A 21,769-nucleotide genomic window follows, 5' to 3' on the forward strand; every position below is an offset into this window, starting at 1 on the left:
ACACTAGCTCAGAAAAATGGTGTCCATTCTAGTATTGTCTTTCCTGGTGACCGTATGTGGATGCCTCAGAAGGAGTAGAAGCAGGACAAGTATCTACAATACTTCACCCTAATATTTTCCCAGCCTTCTCCTGTTTTTCATCTTGGGGTTTTGTGAGCCTGTAGTGGTTTGTCTATTTAGTAAACTCCATTCTCTTTAAAACTGTTTCTCTTTAAAATGATTGCCCAATCTCCTGCTAAGACGATATACACAATTTGTATCCACAGTATACCTTGATCAGGAATTCCACAAGTCTGCCTCACATTTTGTGAGAAGAGAACCTCACATTTTATGAAAAGAGACTCCTTTTGCTTGTTTYAAGCCTGGCTCTCTCTGGTTTTGTTTGACAGTCCATAGTTTGTGTATTTCTTCCCCCATATATGATAGTGGGAAAGCAGTAATCYTAAGTTGGTTGTGTATATTAAGCATATGTGTACATGGTTATTCCTGCAAAATTTTCCTTCAGTTTAGTAGAAACAGAATAATTTTGCTGTTGTTTTTGAGCCCAAACTGCCAACAATTTTGATTTCTGTTTTGTTTGTTTGTTCATCCTCACCTTGCTTCCAGTTGCTGGTCAGTAAGTCTGGACAATATTGCGAAGCAGCATGTAGAGAAATCCACAAAGCACTGGTTCTCAATCTATCAGATGATTGAGAAGTATGTGCAAGAACAGACAGAGAGAAACGAAGAAGGTATGTACTGTCCTCCTATAAACCTGTAATACAGTTCCAGCAATTTTTAAGGATGCATAGTTAAGCACTTAAATGAATCCTTTAACTCCAGCATTTATAGGGGTAATTCTTGTCCCCTTTGTGAAAACCCTACAATAAATTCCGTGATAGTATAAGATCTTCTGGACTGTGTGTACTTTACTTGGTGTTTATTTTTGAAACCAAATATGAATCTCATAGGGCTAATGCTATAGGTATTGTAAAAAAAAAAAAGGAAGATGCCTGTAAAAGGCACCTGAAAGGAAGAACAGGTTACTGTGCATCATGCACATAGTAGATACATATTGTAAATTGAAATTTGAAAGGGAGGAAGTCTCTGTCTATAGCTGAAAAAGGCACCTCACCTTTTTCCTGTTGCATGCATCAGAGTTCACATCCTAGCTGAACAGTTTTCAGCATAAACAATCCTTATAGCATGCATGCTTTTGTTATCTGTCTTGCCTAGCAAATCTATCTGCAGATGTTCAAGTTACAGTCTTAAGGGAGGGAAAAAAAAAAAAAAAAGTGTTCTGCATACCTGGCTCCAAAATTGTGTAAAGTTGTAAAGATGTAACATCCTCTGGGAGGAGGCAGAGCTCTTCCAGTCTCACAAGTAATAATATAATGTACTTAACCTGTCAAGCCTCAGATTCTTGCGGGGTTTTTTTTACATCTCCAAGTAGAGAAGCATGTCTTCTCTATAGGTAAGCTCTAAAGACACTATCTTTTCTACCAGATTCTTCCAAGATCTATTTCTTCATCAGCGATTATGAGGAATTAAGCAACAGGCACAGACTAATTTGTGCTCRTCATGGCTGAAAAAGCCATTCCTTTATAGAAAACAGCAAATATTCTTGAATGCTTGATGCACAAATTGCTCATGTTGCTGACTTCAGACAGCATCTTGTTACTACCTCTCTTGTCCTCCTTTTTTTTTCCTCTCGGTATGCTGTTTGTTCTTTTTATTCCTTATTTTAAATTTGAATCTCCTCTTCCCCACACTTCTTCTGCTCTGTGTAGGAAGTTTTTTAATTTCTTTTGAACCTTGCCTAATAGAGACCTAGTATTGAGCTGGAAGTATAAAAAGGTTGTAATAGTCAACAGTTTTGATGTGGAATTTTGTTTGTTTTTTCCCTCCCTTCTTTCCTTTTAAATTTTTGGTGAAATGATCAGAAACTGAGCAGATGAGTCTGAAAATGCTGGTCAACACACTACAGGCTTTCATCGAAGGATCTACACTGGGAGAGTTTCAAGCACGGCTTCAGGCACTACTGGTTTTCCACTGCCATGTCCTGCTGATGCCTCAGGTAGCAGGAAAGGGTAAGTTGTTACATTTATCTGTTAAGTCTTTTTTACAAGACCTGGTCATCAGACATTCCAGGCTTTACAAGCACATCATTAAAAGCTCGTAAGTGCAGTCTAAGCTTATACTACTGCTTTCACTGTTTCCTTCAAGAATATTGATGGTTTGTTTGTCGTATCCCTTGATACAGCTAAGCATTTTTAAGCTTTTCACAGGCAGACTGGTTGTGTTTCTGCTGTTGATGCTGAAGAATATYCTGTTTTGAAAGAAGCTTGTTATTGTCTGTCCCTTCCAGACATCCTGTGCAGCATCCTGTGGAATCTACACAATTATTATAAGCAGTTTTCAGAGTSTGTTGAGACCAGAATCACTGAACTGCGTCAACCTATAGAAAAGGAACTTAAGGTAAAAGAAAATTTTACTCAAACAGTGTATCAAACTGATCTGACAAACAGTAGAGCAGTTAATGTTTGAATTTGTAGATACCCTGAAATCCCTGTGGTACTTCATGTTTTCCTTGGCAAAAAAATGTTTTTGAGGTTGGGTAGAAGCCTTTAATGTTCCATTAGTCCCATCCAGCTAAGGAGATGTCTACCATATAGTGAAGCCCATTCAGATTTYACAACATTTGACTGTGTATCAGCTTTAGTACAAACATATTTTAACACATAAAAACACATTATTAATAGAAAAAGGTGACTTGTGCAATCTTTTCCTCTATAACTAAATTGAAGATCTTCAATTTTAAGACAGTCAGATCATCATATGTCATCAGCTTTAAAGATCATATTTTTATATGCAAATACCTCATTGTGTTTATATAAGTAAGTCTACTGATTATTTCTTTCCTTAATAGGAATTTGTGAAAATTTCAAAGTGGAATGATGTCAGCTTCTGGGCCATAAAACAATCAGTTGAAAAAACACACAGGTAACTCAAAGCTTAGAAGTAAGATGCCATTTGGGACTAATAAATGGCCATATTTATATGTGTGACCATATTTCTACCTTTCTGCTAGGTGATTTCTCTATGATGTTAAATTTAAAATGCTAGACTRTTTCTTATATCCATCACACAGTGGAACCGTATTTATTTTGAGCAGCTAGGAGATTTCAAAGATTAGAATGCTTGATAACTATTCTACTTTTCTTTGGCAATTAGGACCCTCTTTAAATTCATGAAGAAGTTTGAAGTTGTTCTGAGTGAGCCATGTCAGCCTGCTTTGGTGGAAAGTGATAAGGAAGGGCAGCTGGACTGCTTGCAAAAGCAAGAAGAATCTGGGAACACAAAGACCAAAGTTCAGCAGCTAAACAACACTATAAGAAAAACTCTGTGTGCTAGAACAGATGCTGACAAGGTGACTTTATTCTTTATTCTATATGTAGGAAGGATTTTTTTCTGTATTCTCATGTATATGTGGCTTTTCACTGATTTATTCAGAAAAACTTTATGTAAATGTCAAGTTTGATTGTCAACTTTTTGGTCTTTTTTGTGTTCAGTGCTATGAAACACCACAAGTGGGCRCACGTGCAACATAGACAAACGTTCAGTATCACTGTGTCACAATATCTACCCTCTAATATGAGGATGATAGCAGTTACATATTTTGTCTTCAAGTTACTCGAGTGTTGTGTGTAACAACTTGCTAATCCCCAACTCTCAGAAATAATGACTAGGAGTAGAATTAGATGTTGCCTTTTTTACTTAAAGAAATACTCTGCCATTAAGGGAGAATTTTGACCCAAAATTATAATCTTGAGCATCTTTGATATCAGCTGCAGATTCTTTTAAACAGAGACACAGACAAATGATCCTATATCTGTAATATTTGCACATAGGTAAGCACTGATTAAATATAAAATACTTCGAGCTTTAATTCTTAAAGGGGAATACTCATACATTTGCTATGGGTTGAAAGCATATGTATATGAGTAGTTGTTTGTTAGCTGGTAGGTGATRACTCTTACTGCACATTGCCTTGTTCATTATATCTAACTAACTTCCTCTTTGAGCTGGACAGCTTTATTATAATTTTATTCCTGAAATAGATTCACTCCCACCCCACATATTCACCCACATATTTGCACCCATCAGTTTTTGTTAATAAGATGTGAGAAGCCAGTCGGGACCCCTCCAGGATTTTGTTGCGGTTGAGATGCTCGGTTACTCCTATCTGGCAGATTCCATGGCTTTGTTCACTTTCTTTGTACCAGGCGGGAGGTTGATCTTGCTCTTGGCCTGTGACAGTCATGAGGACAGCGTAAGGAGGTGGAAATCTGTCAATAATTTAGTTAACTTTTCTTTTTTCTTTTTTTTTTCTGTTTTTAACTTGGCAGCTTCTTTCCCCACCTTCACTTCCTCTCCCCGTAACCTGTTACTGATAATTAATGTAGTTGCTCGTTTCTCTTSTTTAATGAAAAAAGATATTATGAAACTACAAGAAGACATATGAAAACTTCAGTTTTGAACAGCTCCTACTGAATAACTTCAGACAACTTCAGACATGCCAGAGAATCATTTCTGTCATTTAATCGTTTCTATTTGCATACCTTTTTCATCGTTCTTTAGCAGGGCAATTAAATCCCTGAGGACATTAGTGATTTATGTTAGTGTAACTGTCTTTGGACTGGGAAGGTTGAGGAAGCTGATCTGAATAACCTCTTTGAAAGAGGTCATGACAGAAAGCTATGAGAGTAGGATCGTAGCTTCTTCCATTTATTTGGATGTTTTCAGAATTAATGTATACCTGACAAGCATACACTGTGAACTTCCTCAAGTGCTGGTACTGAACTCTACTGAGAAGTGCATGAACATGTTTTTAGGTTTCAGATGAATGCAGAATTTTGCTTATTTTGCAGCAACTTCCTGTTGACTTAATTGAGGCTGTCTTAATCTGTCCATTATGCATKTATATGTATGTAATCAGGCTATTTCTTTAATTTTTCTCAGAGGACACTCTCAGAAGAATATCAGGATGGGATTATATTTCATGCAGAATCTCTTCAGTATCGCCTGCCTAAACTTACCAAAAAAATGAAGAAAATGTGTGCAACAGTTATGGAAAATAACTCATTTTTAAGCCTGCTAGAAAGTCTTGACCAGTTCACAGGTTGAGTATTCTTGTGATTTTCATACCATAATTGACTCTGTAACACACATTAAAATGGAACAGATAAGGAGGAAGTTTATGTATAGATATATATATATATATATCCTTTCACAGATCATCTTTCCATGGCTRGTTTGTGTGCACTGAAGTTTCACATCTCTTACCTTTACTCTTTCTTCTGTACAGGTGATATCATTGTTTCTGTAGTTGAACTGCAGAATTTAACATTTAATCAGGCAGCAGATAAGGAGAAGCAGAAGTCAGAGGCCAAGCATATTCAGATGCAGAAGCAACGGGCTTTGTCAGATCTCTTTAAAAGTCTTGCTAAAACAGGTTAGTTTTAATTAAAAGTTTTTAATTCAAATGTATTTAATGTAAAAATACAAGGATCTTCAGCATTTTACACTTTTGCTAATTCATGCAAGTATACCATAATATTAATTACGTTCTTGAAGTCATTGAGCCATCAATATGTAGTAATACCTAAGTCTCTTTTTCCTTTCCTCTATTGACTATGAGACCTGACTTGTTTGCCCTTTCAGATACCTTCTGTTCCTCTTCCATTGCATTATATGTAAAACAGTTGCTTTTTTGAAGCAGCAATCTGTATTATTTCCAGTCAGCAGTCACTGCGCAGCTTTTAGAAACAAGAGAGAAGCTCTTGTTATAATAATCATCTTGTACCTATTCCCCAATCCAGAACTAAAATGAATTCTGCTCTTTTGCTTGAGAGCACATCCCTCAGCTGGCAAATTGGCAGAGTTCAAATCGGTGGAGATGTTATTGAGCCATAGAGACTAAGAGGCCAGTTGATGAGAATCGCTGGAGGCACGCTGGTCAGCAGTCCAGTCTCCCTTCCTGCCCTTGCTAGTCCTAAGACGGAAGATCTACCCAAGCTATTAGAATTCTTTTTCTTTGTTGCTATGTTAAATTATTCATCAACTGTTTAGTCACTGAGCAGTTCAGAAATGAGAAAATGCATGCAATCTCTCTATATAAATAGCTGCCTGAGAGAGCTCTGCCAAGTAAGTAAGCAGGAAGCAGAAGCTAAACGTAACTTTGCCATTTTTTTTTCTTTAAGTCTGTCATTTTGGTGCTTCTCTTTGAAGCCACAGCATCTGGCCTCAAGTGATTCTGATTCTGAGAACCTCAAAAAATGRAAAAAAAATGTTGTTTAAATTACATTTCTCATGGTTGCAGAGAGAGGTTGAAAACATGAGCTTAAATGTTCCAAGATGAAGACGTTATTTCAATAACATATTAACTTACAGGGATTGTGTCATGGCACTTAAGAAATAATTAAAATAATTCTGAATGCTTTGTGAGGGAGAGTTTTAAATTGTCATTTTGAGTGTATGTAGTTTGTATTACTAAACCTGTTGACACGGTACTAAGTAGTTTCTGGAATATTAAGGTTTTCAAGTTTAGACTACAAACACAGGTGAATATAAGTGGGAGGTTTCCAGGACATACACTTTTCCTGTGTTTGGTAGTGGTTGCATTTTTACACTCACTGGTGAAAAAGGATGTCTGACAAGGATTGCTACCTCATAAACTTTATGCTGGAGGGAGGATATACTGCAGTGAGTTAATTACCACGCTGRTCTTGAATTCTTTATCGGGCTCTGCCTTTGATTTCAGGTGACACCTTTAGCTTCCTCTTTCGTCAGCCATTTCATATCTAAAAAAATGGGGGAATGATCCCTTAATTCAGCTTTCATAAGAGACCAGGATAATGAATAGAAAAGGGTTATTCTTAAAACTCATTCTCCATCCTGTTTGGGAGAAACGGTAACATACATAGATACAGATATGATAGATATACAACACAGATAACTAATGAGTGTTTGTTACTATCTCCACTTTCCCTCAGGATACTTTGAAATGAGTGTTGTAATTGACTTGGGARAAATCACCACATTTAAATTAATTTTGGAAAAAAGCTAAGATTATAGCTTGAGGACTGAGTTTAAAAGGTACATAGCTGCAACTTTGGTTTTATTTCACACTGTATCATTTGCCTTTTAGGTTCTGAGTTTGGGTTTTTTTTCTGCTGCTACCACCAACCTCTTTTATCCCCACATGTCTATGTTTATTTGTCTTATTTCAGTTGTGTATTATGTTTTTCCGTTAGGGACTTACGAAATGTTCAAGTAGTTGTCAAGAAAACAGATCAGAAACACTGGCAGCTTTCATATCTTAATATCAGTTATTGATACCCTTTTTCATACAAAAGAATGAGGRCATAAAAAGATGTGTGTTCAAATGTCATTCCAGGTTTGTCATACCGGAAAGGTCTGTCTTGGTCCCGTTCAAAAGACTATCATGAAATACTCTGCCTGCTTCCACTGGACTTGCATAGTGCGTTAGCTGTAGTAAACTGTACATGTGAAGTGGATGCCACGTATGTACATAGCATTTCTAACCCTTAGATTGTATGAACTGCAGCTATAATTCATAGAATTAATTGCATGTGGATTTAAAGTAGCATTTCTGGACTTTAAGTCATTTAGGGTTTTAAAGATATCTGAAGGGTTTTGCGGTGTTTGCTGTTTTGGGGTTATTTTGCTGGTTTTGGGTGGTCTTGAGAGCTTTGGGGTTTGGGAAGCTGAGGGGATTTGAGGTTTGGGGGTGTTTYGGAGGGTCCTGGTTTTGAGTTGGGAGGTTTGAGTTTGGGTGGTTTGGGGGTAGTTTGGGGGTTTTACTTTGTTTTTTGATAAGATTACTTCTCAGTTTGGAAATCTAGTACATACTGTACTGGCACACATAACTGATTAATTTCTGTCTATTATATAGATTTCTTTTTCTCTGTTTTTTTTTTTTTTTTTTTTTTTTTTTTTAATTGCACCTTTGGCAACTCGTGAGAACTCTCAACTCTGCCTGGGAAGCTTTGCTAACATATTAGAATGTAGACTGTTAACAATTTCATTAAAGATGAGCTGTAATTTATAGGGATTATTTAGTCTACTTCAGGAGAACACACACAGTAGACTTCAAAGCAGGAATAACCTGCATGTTGGGAAGATAATCTTTCAAATATTTCTGTAGTATTTTTCAGGCAGTAGGTAATTTTGTATCATTGAGAAATGCTGATTACTGACATTTTCAGATGTAAGGGTTTAGCTTGTCTCTTCAAGCCCAAAACAAAGGCTTCCCTATCAGACTGAATTTAGCTGCATAACAAATTTACTACTTAAGTGCTAAATGATATTAGATGGTAAAAATTCTGGTACTTTTTCCATAGGGTTTATTAAAAAAATTAAGTGTTTTCTTATGACTAGAATAGTTGACTAGTACTCTAGGGAAAATGAAGAATTACGAGACCATTGTGTCCACAAAATAAAAAGAAGTTATAGCAAATTTCTCAGAGGTTGAAGAGCTGGCCTGGTGTTTCCAGTGTTTTGAAATACTGAAGTTATGTACCTTGCTAATATCAAATTTTGTCAGGTTGCTGACAGAGATCTCATCTACCTGGGATGGATGCCAGAAGTACTTCTATCGGTCACTTGCACGCCACTCTAGGCTTCAGACAGCACTGTTAGCACCTGCCAAGGTAAAACATCAAGCTAAAGCCAGATATCCTACTTAATTAATTTTGTGTTATCATTTTGAATTGTGATTTTTCTTTTCTCCAGCAGTAAAAGGATAACATGAGAACACTATTTTATGTAAGGTAATAGAAAACATTTTGGGGACAACTCTAAAGTGCAGCAGCTCAAAACCATTTAGCATTTTAATTTAGAGAGCTAACTTAACTTGTGCAATGRCTAATATCTTTCATCTCAACAGATCCCAAATTACTGTTTTATTTTGTGTATRAAGGAAAATGCTGAATTGATGAATGTTAGACAAACAAAATCTGGATTAGTGCAGGCTCATGAAAAATSCTTTGAGAGTTATAACTGAACATAGCTGGAGCCTATGTTAAGCAGGAAGAATACTAATAATTTCATGTTTGAAAATTGGTTTAAAATCAATAGGAGGAACAAAAGAATTCTTACAAATCAGTATTACTTTTTCAGTAATTACTTTTTCACTCTAGGAAAACAAGGATCTCTTCCAGATGATCTTTCTCTCACCACACTTGACTTTTTTTTTTTTTTTCTTTTTTTACAACATGATCCGGACAGATGTCACAGCTGATAACAGCATAAATAATTGCACACAGATGTGATTGGTTTTGTTAACTGCTGTGAACATGTATTCTACATTTTATTAGTTCAGGATCCTTAAAACAAAAAGGTGTGAAAGTAATCGTCAATAAATCTAGAAAAACGAATTCTGGAAGAGATTTTTAGCAGTAGTCATATGTATGAAAATTTAAGCTAACGTATCTTGTTTTTAATTATCATTTTGTAAGATAGCTTTATTTCTTGGAACTAAATTCACGAAAAGAATTACTGTGTTGTGATGCAATTTGATACARTTGTTACAAGCTACTCGACAATCAAATTTATATGCAATTTATTTGAAAGATGAGGATGCAGAGAAATGAAGGAAGGGGAAATTACAACAGCTCGCATTTTAAGACTTGCTCAGTTAAACTGTGACCTTCCAGTCTGCTCAATGAAATGAAATGGAGACATGAAGAACATTTGATTTTGCTTGGTCTACATTTTTCATTTAACTGTTCCTTTCCCTTTCTCCATATTTGTTTCCTTTAGGAGATAGGACTAGGTAGCATTGAACGATGCAAGGGATTCACTGCCCACCTCCTGAAGATGCTTGTCAGACAGAGAATATCTCTTACTGCCTTGACAGAACAATGGATCATACTGAGGTATTTTTGCATTTCATTATTACAGCCTTATTTTAGATGYTGGAAAGGAGTTTGGCAGTAAGCAATTCACTTTAAGAAAGGGGAGAAATGATAAAGTAGAAGGAATTCAAATCTCATCCCCTCAATAGAAAATAAAAAATTATTTTTAGATATCATTCATCCTCTCATTGCAGCCAGCATTCAGGAATCAAAAATAATGGGTGAAAAATGACTTAGGCACATCTGAAGACTGTGAAATGACTACTGTAATTAATTACACAGTTAAATGTTTAGACACTCAGATTTCTTCTATTTGGTATTGGGAGAGCTGTATTATATAAGTTAATTTTGATTTTGTTCAAGTTCGGTTTGATTGGGAGGAAAGAGATGACCTGATTGGCACTTTAAGTCAAAGTGAAGAAACCTTAATGCGTACCTTTTTTTTTTAAACTGTAGAGACATATTATTAGACTTGTATTGAAAATGAAAAGTATATAATAAWTTTTTTGTATTTGATGTGATTTTTCATTCTGTTGCTTAACTGTTTCACTGTCAACTTTACTGTTCTGCTGAATATTTGTGCTCCTTGCTGCAAGTAAGACATAAAACTTACGGAGGTTGCATCAGGGACTATTCACGTCATGCAGTGTTTGACCTCAATTGGAGATTCATGGTGTAAAATKTATATTAGGACAAGAAATCTATATTATAGCAGGACTATTAAAAATCCTTACAGTTGCAGGAATATTAAAAGTGGTAAGAGACTTAGTTGCATTGCTATGACTTTTATTGCACATTAGGTTGATCTAATCCTTTGTCATAAACTGTCTGTTATACAGCATTTGGAAAATGATTTTCTCTTAGAATTCAATTTGTTTGTATAATGGAGGAAAATAGACAGTACTTGAGCATCAGGCCAGGAGTCTAAGGATTATTTGAAGAGATTGTGTTGATCCTGAGAAATCCGACTATATACAGTTCTCCGGGTGTCTCAAACTGATGCAACGGAGAGAAAAGCTCAATAATTAGATAATAACCTTCCCTTCTTTTTTTTTAAAAAAAAAAAAAAAAAAAGAAGGGGGGAGGGGAGAGAGAGAAAGAAGAAAAGAAAAAGTTCAGGCTTTTCCAGGAAAAAAAATTGACTTCTGCTAGCTTAAATCAAGAGTTTTTATGGACTTACTCTCAAGACTGAGTATTTAAAAGGGAAGTATAATGTAAATCTTAATAACTGAATTTATTTAACTTTTTTCCTTCTTTGTTCCTAACCAGGAACCTCCTGAGTTGTATACAAGAGATAGATTCTAGGTTGACTGCTGACAGAGAATACAGCGTAGCATTTCCTCCTCAAGACAGTTTTCAACAGTGGACTGACAGACTGCAACAACTTTCCATGCAGTGTGTGATGGTTCTTCAGGAGCTCTCCTGGTTTATACAGTGCTGTCCAAAAGAACAGTCAATGAAGTCTAGTGATAATGAAAGGACAGATGGCAAAACAAAAACTTTTCAGAGTACAGGACCAGAGCAGACTTTGGGAAATATTCTTACGGGAATACCTGACCTAATTCCCTCAGAGCTAAAATACCCATCTCCAGTAACAGCAGAGCAACTGCCTCCTGGATGCAGGATGCAACATAAGGATCAGTTATGGCTGCAACTAGCTACAAAATTGACTGCGATGCTGGCAAATGTGAAGGCAATGAAAGCTGATGTGGACAAAATAAGACAACAGTCTTGTGAAACCTTATTTTATTCCTGGTGAGTTTTGTCCATGCATAAAACTGAATTTCTGTACACTATATGTTTGTTTAAGATGTGTAAAGTCATCTTGAAAATGTTTGCCAGTGTGTATCGTAAAAGGTATTGTTCAGATCCTCTTAAAATTTGTTTGTTTGTTTTCTTTCCAAAATGCAGTCTGACTTTTCAGATAAACACGTTTCTTTCCCCCAGCCCACTGACAAGTCAGACAAAAATTGGTCCATCTTAGCTTCTCAGTTTTTGGTTTTGATCTCCTGGGATTTCATCCTTGTAGCTCCTTATTGGAGCTACATTGCATAATGATGAAAATTTCAAATGTTAAAATCCTATATTTTCTTTTTTTAAGGCCTGTAGTTTCACTTAACACTCACACTGTTTGAAGTTGACTGAAAATGACACTTGTGCTTACTGTAAAGCTTATTTGATAAGTTCCAGATGAAGATTTTAAGTTGAAGTTGTACTTTCTTCTCTCAGTATCATGGTACTTCTTATTACAGGAGAGATTTTGAGGTTTGCACATCAGCTTTGAGTTGTTTGCTGGAAGTCTCAACTCAGTTAAAGAGCATAGAGTCTCTATTTCTTCCAAATGGGGAAGGCAGGCAAGCTGCAAATCAGATGGCACTGATCAAGAGCCTAAAGTATATCCAAGAGGAAGTTAATAATACATCTGCAGACTTTGCACTGTGGAGAACACAACTTCTTGGTTCTATGTCAAATTGTGATGGTAAGGACAATTCTTTTCCAATTTTGCAATTTAAATAAGAATATAAAGAATTCATTAGCTTGGTTAGTGCAGAAGATATGCTCTGTGTTAAATCAGATGTCCAAAAATACTTGTAAAATTCAAACTTGCCATGTTTAGTCCAAACTTAAGTTGTGCAATAATAGCAATAATATTTCTCCCCTTTAGTCACTGTTCATGACAGATCTTAGACTGTAATTGTATGTCAGGATTAGCAARTGCACATTAGTAGAACTATGTAGCAAAAATTACACAGTGCTTGTCTGTACTGTGGAAATCTTCTCTCAATGAGTACTGAGAAAGTACTCGCTCTCTCAGTGAATACTGGAGAAAATACTTAAAAGTTGAGTATTACCARTTGATAAGTATTATCATGAGCTTGTTAATTGTGAAGATCACAGAACCATTAGTTAACAAGACTTCTTAAAGTCCTTTCTATGTGACCTSCTGCTCAGAGTTGGGTCAGTCAGAGCAGATTGCTCATGACTATGCCCAGYTGAGTTTTGAGTAACTTCAACCACTGCTTCTCTTGGCAGCTTGATCCAGTATTTGACCAACAAGCTGGAATTTCTCTTATTCTAACTTGTCTGTTATGTCTCATTCTTCCACTCTTCACCTGCAAGACAAATTTGGCTTCATCTTCTCTGCACCCTCCTGTAGTAGTGAGACTTSCCCCGCTCTGTTCTGTCCCCTCTCCCTTCCTCCTCCCACCCATGCCTTTYCTTAAGGATGAACAAATCCAGTTCTCTGCCTGTTCTTGTACAATGTGTTTCCTTTCCCAGCCATCTTTGCAGCCCTCTGCAGAACTCTCTCCAGTATGCTCAAGTCTTTCCTGTAATGAGGATCCTTAAAACCAGGCGGAGTATTCCAGGTGCCAAATAGAGGGTAATAATYGCTTCCCTCTTGCTAATCACACAGAATTACAGAATGATTGAGATTGGAAGGGACCTTTGGAGATCATCTAGTCCAACCCCCCTGCTCAAGCYGGGTCATCTAGGGCGCTTTGCACAGGATCACWTCCAGGCAGGCTTGGAATATCTCCAGAGAAGGAGACTCCACAACCTCTCTGGGCAACACGCTTCAGTGCTCTGTCACTCTCACAGGACATATATTTTTCCTCAAGTTCAGGTGRAACTTCCAGTGGTTCAGTTTGTGCCCATTGCCTCTTGTTCCATTGCTTACCACTACTGAAAAGAGTCCAGCCCCAYCCCCTTGATACCCTTCCTTCAGATATTTATACATGTTGATAAGATCCCCCTCAGGCTTCTCTTCCCCAGGCTAAGGAGGCCCAGCTCTCGCAGCCCTTCCTCATAGGGCAGATGCTCCAGCCCTCTGATCATCTTCGTGTCGCTACGCTGGACTCTCTCCAGTAGCTCCATGTCTCTCTTTTACTGAGGAGCCCARAACTGGACACAGTATTCCAGATATAGCCTCCCCAGGGCTGAGTAGATGGGGAGGATCCCCTCTCTTGACCTGCTGGCAACACTCTTCCTAATGCACTCCAAGATACCATTGGCCTTCTTGGCCACAAGGGCATGTTGCTGGCTTGTGGTTCACTTGTCCACCAAAACTCCCAGGTCCCTCTCTGCAGAGCTTCTTTCCAGCAGGTCAGCCCCCAACCTGTACTTGTGCATAGGGTTRTTCCTCCCTAGGTGCAACTTGCCTTTGTTGAACTTCATGAGGTTTCTCTCCACCAATAATACAGCCTTCTGTTCTCTTGGCTCCTGTTCAAGCTGYTGTCCACCAGGACCCTGAGATCCTTTCCTGCAAAGCTGATGTCTATCCAGCTGGCCCCTGGCCTATAGTGTTATATGGGGTTATTCCATCCCAGATGCAAGACTCTGGATTTGCCTCTGAATTTCACAAGGTTTCTGTTCAGAAAGTCTCCAGTCTGTTAAGGTCCTTCTGAATAGCAGCCTGCTCTCCAGGCTATTTACCACTCCCCTCAATATGATGCTCTCTGCAAATTTTCTAAGAGCACACTCCATTCAGTCATCCAGAAAAAATGTTAAACAGCCTTCAAGCCCAATGGTCTACCTTATCATCTGCTTAGACAGCCCATATCTTACCAATGTGACTGTAGGGATGCTATGGAAGGCAATGTCAAAGGTCTTGCTAAACTCGGCATCAGCTGCCCTCCCATTGTACATGCAGCTAGTTATTGCAGAAAACAGTCAGATCAGTCAAGCATGTTTTGCCTTCAGCAAAWTATTGCTTGCAGTCCCCAGTTGCCAATTTGTCCTTCATGCTTGTCCAGCATGTCCTTCAAGGAAATGGCTTCAGGGAGGCTTTGCTACACAACTTTTCCAGGACCTGAAGTGAGGCCACCCAGCCTCTGGATCCTTCTCCTTGTGCCCTTGAAGGTGCTACAGCATTTGCATTTTCCAGTCATCAGGAACCTCCCTCAAGCACCATGACCTTTCCAAGATTGTAGAAAGCAGCATCACAGTGACATCAGCCAGCTCCCTCAGTGCCCTCAGGTGCATCTTGTCTGGTCATATCCATTTGTGCTCATGCTGCAAATTATTTTTTTGCCCTGGAGCTCACATTTAGTAGGTACATATGGAGGGGTGTTGTTTTGTTTTGTTTTGTTTTTTAATTTTTACAAGTTTATTTTCATTGAGGGACCAATCTRCAACACAGAGCTGCTAAAAAATGAGCATACTTGGCTAAAATATTTAGCTAAAGATTCCTATATGACTTCTGTTAAATTCAGGCTAAGTAATTCTGTTTAAAATCTCCCCAGATCCATTAAATGGAACGCTGGTGATAGAATAGCTATATCATAGTATYGATGTTTCAGGAGCAATTTGAAAGCTGTGTGTGAGGATTCTTCAWGTTTTATGAAACTTTAAGTTTCTGTAACGTATATCATGTGTCCCTGAAAAACCTGTAGTTGAACACATTTAAGAGGTTAGTCAATTTAGCATGCAAAACAATGTATGTTACATGGGGGAAAGTGACCTGTAATTTAATGTGTTTCTACATAAAATTGATTGTGTTGTGGTTCAAAAGGAAATCAAGAGTCAGATGAAGAGTTTGTGGAGCACTTCTCGGCACAAGTGGAAACTGTTATCCATGTTGTTCTGTATGCCATCCAGTGTTTGGTAGAGAGAAAACAGGAAGATGGAAAAGATGAAGAAAAATCTCCAGAAGAAAATGGTAAGTTTGTGAATTTAGTCAAGGGGAATTGAGAGTTTAAACTATGCACAGCTAAAACACTTTGTACTGCCTAGCAGAAGTACCAGTAGTCAAGAAGATAGCCATTWTAATAGGAGTTGTCCACCCAGATAGGATGGGAATATATAGCTCTCTTGCTTTAACKTCTTTTTAGAACATCCAATTTGATTCCTGTATATTTTGTTTTTGTGTGTTGTAACAGAAGATGATGCAGCYTCATTTGAAAGGCTTAAAGAAGGACACTTAACTAAGCTTTTGGATGAAGATCTCTCTGCTGATTTGGATTCTTTGCATGTGCAGAGAATAATTTCAGCTGTTTCAGAACTCTTAGAGAACTTGAAATCATATGGGGAATACTACAGCTCAGAGAAACATAAGGTAAAATTGCCCTTCCTAAAAGTTTTTGGCTTTGGAGTCTCAAGTATTTGTAACTGTGAACTTAAGTGGTTAAGTATGCTGTACTTTTYCCTTTACTGTCTGATACCTTAGACCTTCAAGGATGTAAGAAATCATTGCCAAATGTAGATGTTATTCTTCAGTAGAAAAAAACAGRTGTACCTTTAGAAAGAGGGAAAAAGTTCTGTTTTTCTGAGGTGTGAAAGATCGAAGGAGCTTTGGGAACTTTGGAAATTATAATTAAATGTGCCTACCAATATTTCTGGTTTGAGCAATYGCTTTCAGGTCTCTGTTATCACCCTCTGACACATATCAGTATGTACATAATTATGTTTGACAGCTTTTCTTTTATTTTAACTGCAGTTCTTCAACCAGTCCTGCTATTTACTGGTGCGTCTAAAACCCATGCTATGCAAGTATTCAGACCTTATCCTCTTCTACCTCACAGTTTCATTGGCATCTCACAGGAGTACTGGAAAATTGCTTTCTGTTATAACTAGCATATTTACAGAGCTTGCCCAAAAGGTAAGTTGTCAGAGAATAACAGTGGATAGATSGTAAGCATATAAATAATTTATACAAAAGTCTTAAGTAGAAACTAAGCTAAAAGRTGTCTGCTCTACTACAGAGAGTTAGTAGATAAATGTAAAAATGGTTTTGCTTCTTGGTTGCCTCTTTCAGTAACGTGATCAGTAGCTCACATAGTTAGAAAGTGTGTTSTAGGAAACAGTGACTACTTTTCAAAGTCCTTACGTACTTTTTAAATTCTTTCTTTTTTCATTCTTCTCTAGAACTGATGTCTATCTAGGTAGCGTTAAAGCTTGGGCAAGTTTAGGTCTTTTAGGGAGAGATGTTACAAAAACAAGTCCAGTGTTTTTAGAATGGGAGAAGAAGATTTTCAGTGCAGTAACACTTTTCAGAATGTTTTTGATCATTAATAAAATATTTATTTTTGCTGGCATTGACTTTGAAAGCTCATTTGCCTTTGTAGGGATTTTGTCTGCCAAAAGAATTACTTGAAGATGAARCAGGAGAGGGAGCAACACAGTTTCATGATTATGAGGAAGGTGGTATTGGAGATGGGGAAGGCAAGAAGGACGTGAGTGACAAAATAGAAAGTGAAGACCAGGTAAGTGTATTTTTGGTTTAATTCAAGTAAAACTGAGACTAAATAAATTACATGCCAAGGAAAAGTTGCTTCTTGTTATGTAGAAATAATATTTTGATCACTGGCATTAGTGGTTTATATCCTGGTGTTTGTGATTTTAAGTGCAGGTTTTAGCTCTATTATTAGAAACTGTTATTTCACTAGAGTTTCTTACTTGAGCAACGACTTTAACTGTTCCACAATCAAAAGTAACTTATGCTGGGTTTGCGTCAATTTTGGAGGTCAGTTTAGTCTTTTAAAAGGGTGAATATTAYTGAAGGTCTGATTTTAATGAGGAATATGTAAAATGGAAAATACCAAGCTTTAGCTGGTTTAGCAGGGTTTAATTGGAAATGACACATGTAGAGACAGCTCATGTGCAGACGCAGTATAGTGGAATTCACATGAGTTCATCTAGACCTTCAGGACAAGGAAGCTGTAGTAGTGACAGTGTAAAGATACCTGCAGTGACTTTTGTGGAGCTATGCTGAATTGAGAAAGCTAATATGAGCCCCAAGACAGTCGATCTAGCTCTTAGCTGGCCTCTAAACACTTGGTTTAGTTTTTTGCACATGCATTATGCTTCATTTTCAATACCAGTATTTGCATACAAGAAATGAAGTGCTGTCTCTAAAATGACCCGAAGGCAGCATTCAGATAATATTATTATAGGTTATAGTTGGGCTACTAATCTGTACTTTTAAGGGATTCTGACTRGTAAGACAATTCCTACTCTTGAAGAGGTGTGACAGTATTTACTTTAACCCAACTTCATGAAAACAAAGCTGGAGTTAAATTTGAAATCCATGTTCTGAAAAGCAAGAAACATTGAATGTGTTCAGGTAAAGGCAGCATGAAATTGCTTTCAGTCTCCAGTTTAGGTTGTTTTTTATCTTTGCATCCAAGGTTATARATAGATTTGTGGTACTTTAAGCTTAAATATCTATGCAAGATGCATTGTAGCATTGTAACTTTTGGCTTTATCAATMATACAGGTAGAAGACACTTTTCAGAAGGGCAAAGAGAAGGAGAAGGAGGATCCAGATTCCAAACCAGACATTGAAGGAGAAGACAATGCAATTGAAATGTCAGAAGACTTCRAAGGAAAAATGCATGATGGAGAACAGGAGAAAAAAGGTTTGGCTATTCCACTAGGGCAGACTCATACAATAAATCAATCCAATCCTAAATTTGTCTGCACAAGAGGAGAGAGTTTCAAAACTAATAAATAGATAAGTGGAATGGACCTTTGTTTTTCCCCTCCCAGTAATGCCAAAACATTTTGAAAATGGAGGAGGGAAAAGGATAGGAATGGAAAGTTTAAGTCATCCAAGTTTGGCACCTGCATAGAGTGAGGAGTTTAATTTAAGATGCTAAAGAACATGGCTGCTTGTTTGTTTCTGAAGTTAACCAAAAAACAAAGCTTCAATTCTTCTGTACTGAGACACATTCTGAGCTATGGTGTTATACACAGAAAATGATGAAAAATCAGATGAAGAAGAGGAGCTGGATAAGCAGATGGGAAATCTTGATGAYGCTGAGGCTGATGATAAACTGGATGAGAGGCTCTGGGGGGATGAAGATGAAGAGGAGGATGATGAAGATGCCAGTAGTAAAACAGAAGAAACTGGACCTGGAATGGATGAGGTAAAGAGAGTAAGGTTGGAGAGAATGATACCAAAGGAAATAAACTCCATCAACTTGATATGACCTAAACCTGGATATAGGTTGTGATTTTGATGGCTTGCCAGTTTGGAAAGGGAACTRGTTGCATGCCTTCTCCCCTGCCTTTGCCATTCTGTGAGACAGTTTTGCTCMCTACACAGTCTAAAAATGAAACAGCCCTATCTTCTAGACTAATTTTGATCATTGGGTCATCAGCTTGCATCAGAGCTGAGACATTGTAAATATCATTAAAGGGAAAAGGCAGGAGCAGTGAAGGAGAAAACATGCAGGGCTTGTGCAGAGCAAGATTTCCTCTTTCCAAGGGCAGTGAGCCATTGGACTGCGAAACTGCCGCTCTTGAAATCCTTGCCTAAGTGAGATTAATCACACTGTCAGCTGCATATCATGAAGGCAGAAYTGGATTAACTCGGTGCAGTCAGATTAACTGTTCTACAGTTGGTCYTCAAGAGCTTTCAGCTCTCAACTACTTGCAGGAGAGCAACTACAATTTATATGTGCTATGATGAGCTGCAGCTTGGTGTGGAAATTAGGATGCTGGATTTCCCATCTGAACCATTTGCTTGCTTCAGATGCAAGTTGTATGTTGGTTTGCCAGGTGAGGCTAGACTAGCAGATTATAAATTTTTGTAGTTCTCTGTATTGATGCTGATAATACAGAGATTATTATAGATTGTTCAAGATGGTACTCCCTTGCATAGCAGGCTCTTTGGTCTTGGAAGGAGATACTTTTTTATATCCTAAGGTATTTAGGTTTATTTTCTGTAGGAGATGCTATTTTATTACTCATGCTTTGAGAAGTATGTAGTATAATTGAGTTTCTTTCTGATTTGTTGGTTAATAGGAGGATTCAGAGCTCGTTGCAAAAGATGATAATTTGGGTGCAGGAAACAAGGATGATAAAAAACAATTTCCCAAGGATGAAGAAAAAGAGAAGCAAACAGAGGACAGTGGAAACAAAGAGAAAATCCATGAACAAATTGATGAGGTAAAAAATGATTTGGAATCAAGTAGCTTGCTTTTAAACCATATCCTGTTGCTCACCTCATGCCYTTCTGAGAATTTGAAGGGCTCTTTATTTAATACCAAAGCATATTCAGAAAAGTTGGTTCATTTCAGAGCCAAAAGTTTACAATATTGTATCCAATATATTATAGATATTTCACTGATAGAAAATTCAGAAGGAATTTTTGTTTACATTAACCTAAATTAGTACTGGCTGCCAGTACAGGCTTTGCACTGGATTGATGTTTTGATGAGCACAGCTAGGAAGTTCTTCTGTTGTCTTTAGCAGTTATCTCAGGTCGGTGGAACTCATCCTAAAATCTGTATATAGTACACTTAAAGGTTCTGCATAGTGTAGAAGAGCACATTTATGAAAAGACTTCAAGGAAAACAATTAAATACATGTACTTGCTTATACCAATAACATTGCATACTTCTAAAATTGGGGTCTTGTATGTCCATGAGCAGGGCTTTTCCGAAAATCTTACAGAACCATAGGCTGGACAATGGGCATGCATCCTGATGGGTGGCAGATCCTGTTCAGAGATTTCAAGTTGAGAAAACTATATTCAAAACACAGAACATCCTACTTTTGAATAAGTATGGATTTACTTAAAAGCATTTTCCAAATTAATCATTTTTTCTATTCATGAGGATGTGCACTATAGTAAATTCTTTAACTGRTCAGAACATACTGTATCCAGTACTTCTGTGTCCTAGAGAATTGAGCAGTATCTTACTTCTTTTCTTCCTCCTACTTCCATCCTGCTTCTTWCTTGCCTGTGCTATTCTTTCCTCATTTTCTTGCTTGCAGCGTGAGTATGATGAGAATGAAGTAGATCCTTATCATGGGCAGCAAGAAAAGCAGCCTGAAGTTGAACCTTTGGATCTTCCTGATGATTTCAACCTGGAGAATGATGAGARGAGTGATGATGAGGAGAAAGAGGGTGAAGGTACAGCTGCAACTCTGTACAGATTCCCAGTGGAAAGTCAGCTGGAATTAAAGGGGAACAGTCAGATAATGAGTTTCTTTTTATTAAAGTAATAATRAAAAGGTGGTGATGACTGAATTCTGTATAACAAAAAGCTGCAATTTAATTTCTATATTTTGGCCTTAGATATCAAAAGGGGACCTTGAGGTCTTATCTGTCCCCTTACATTCCTTTCACATGTGCTGTGGAGCATGCTTTCTTATGATATGTGATGTACTCTAACTTACGCTAGAAGCTCATTTCATTCTACAGTTGCTTTTTCATTTCTAGCATTTTYATATGATATTACATTTTTATATGATATTTACAAGCATTTGTAAAGTCAACTGAACTGAAAATTAGATAAAATTAACAGGAATACATCCTGCTGTATTGTTAGATGTGAACCAGCTGTGATACTTAAAGAAAATATCTACTGTAGAAAACTAGATTCTATGTATAGAATCCTCTATCTTTTCTGTAAGCTTTTTTTTTTTTTTTGGGGGGGGGGGGGRATTAATTYTGGATATTTKTAATATTCACTGTCTCTATACTATACTGAAAGTTTTGTATACATTTCTGATTCTTGAATTCAGAAGAAGAGAATGCTTTTGAAATAGATGAGAAACCTCCTGATTTAAATGAGACAGAGAATGCAGAAGATCAGAATGGAGAGGACAGTGGTGATACAGATAGAGATGATCAAGATGCAGAGCCAGCTGAAGAAGAYGTTTCTGAAGATAAAGAAGAAAAGGAAGGTGGAGGGGAGAAAGATGCTGACAATCAAGATGGAAATATGGAAGACACCGAGGAAGCTGAAGAGGAAGAGCAACAACCACCTGCTGAGGAAAGAAATGAATCTGCTGAAGAGGAAAAAGAGAAGGGAATTCCCACTGCTGACCAAGGCCTTCAACCTCAGGTGGAGAAAAATAAATAAAAGCTTATGTTATTTTTTCTTATAAGAAACTTA

The 21,769-nt window shown here is 37.3% G+C and overlaps 1 protein-coding gene across 1 annotated transcript in view; it reads left to right on the forward strand.

The window, feature by feature from the left end:
* Positions 1-21,769, forward strand: part of MDN1 (midasin AAA ATPase 1) — a 111,759-nt gene that overhangs the window by 76,599 nt on the left and 13,391 nt on the right. Inside the window, exons 69-89 of the mRNA XM_085318687.1 lie at positions 607-731; positions 1,923-2,069; positions 2,348-2,457; positions 2,909-2,982; positions 3,214-3,409; positions 5,002-5,161; positions 5,348-5,494; positions 7,439-7,565; positions 8,609-8,714; positions 9,826-9,941; positions 11,190-11,675; positions 12,173-12,399; positions 15,433-15,579; positions 15,800-15,975; positions 16,357-16,518; positions 16,985-17,122; positions 18,136-18,277; positions 18,615-18,787; positions 19,668-19,811; positions 20,643-20,781; positions 21,396-21,718. Coding sequence (XP_085174813.1) covers positions 607-731; positions 1,923-2,069; positions 2,348-2,457; positions 2,909-2,982; positions 3,214-3,409; positions 5,002-5,161; positions 5,348-5,494; positions 7,439-7,565; positions 8,609-8,714; positions 9,826-9,941; positions 11,190-11,675; positions 12,173-12,399; positions 15,433-15,579; positions 15,800-15,975; positions 16,357-16,518; positions 16,985-17,122; positions 18,136-18,277; positions 18,615-18,787; positions 19,668-19,811; positions 20,643-20,781; positions 21,396-21,718 — 3,565 coding nt within the window. The remainder of the gene's footprint in view (positions 1-606; positions 732-1,922; positions 2,070-2,347; positions 2,458-2,908; positions 2,983-3,213; positions 3,410-5,001; positions 5,162-5,347; positions 5,495-7,438; positions 7,566-8,608; positions 8,715-9,825; positions 9,942-11,189; positions 11,676-12,172; positions 12,400-15,432; positions 15,580-15,799; positions 15,976-16,356; positions 16,519-16,984; positions 17,123-18,135; positions 18,278-18,614; positions 18,788-19,667; positions 19,812-20,642; positions 20,782-21,395; positions 21,719-21,769) is intronic.

The sequence above is a fragment of the Rhea americana genome, unplaced genomic scaffold (assembly GCF_003343005.1).
Source record: "Rhea americana isolate MKP2758 unplaced genomic scaffold, rheAme1 scaffold_55, whole genome shotgun sequence".
Taxonomy (NCBI): domain Eukaryota; kingdom Metazoa; phylum Chordata; class Aves; order Rheiformes; family Rheidae; genus Rhea; species Rhea americana.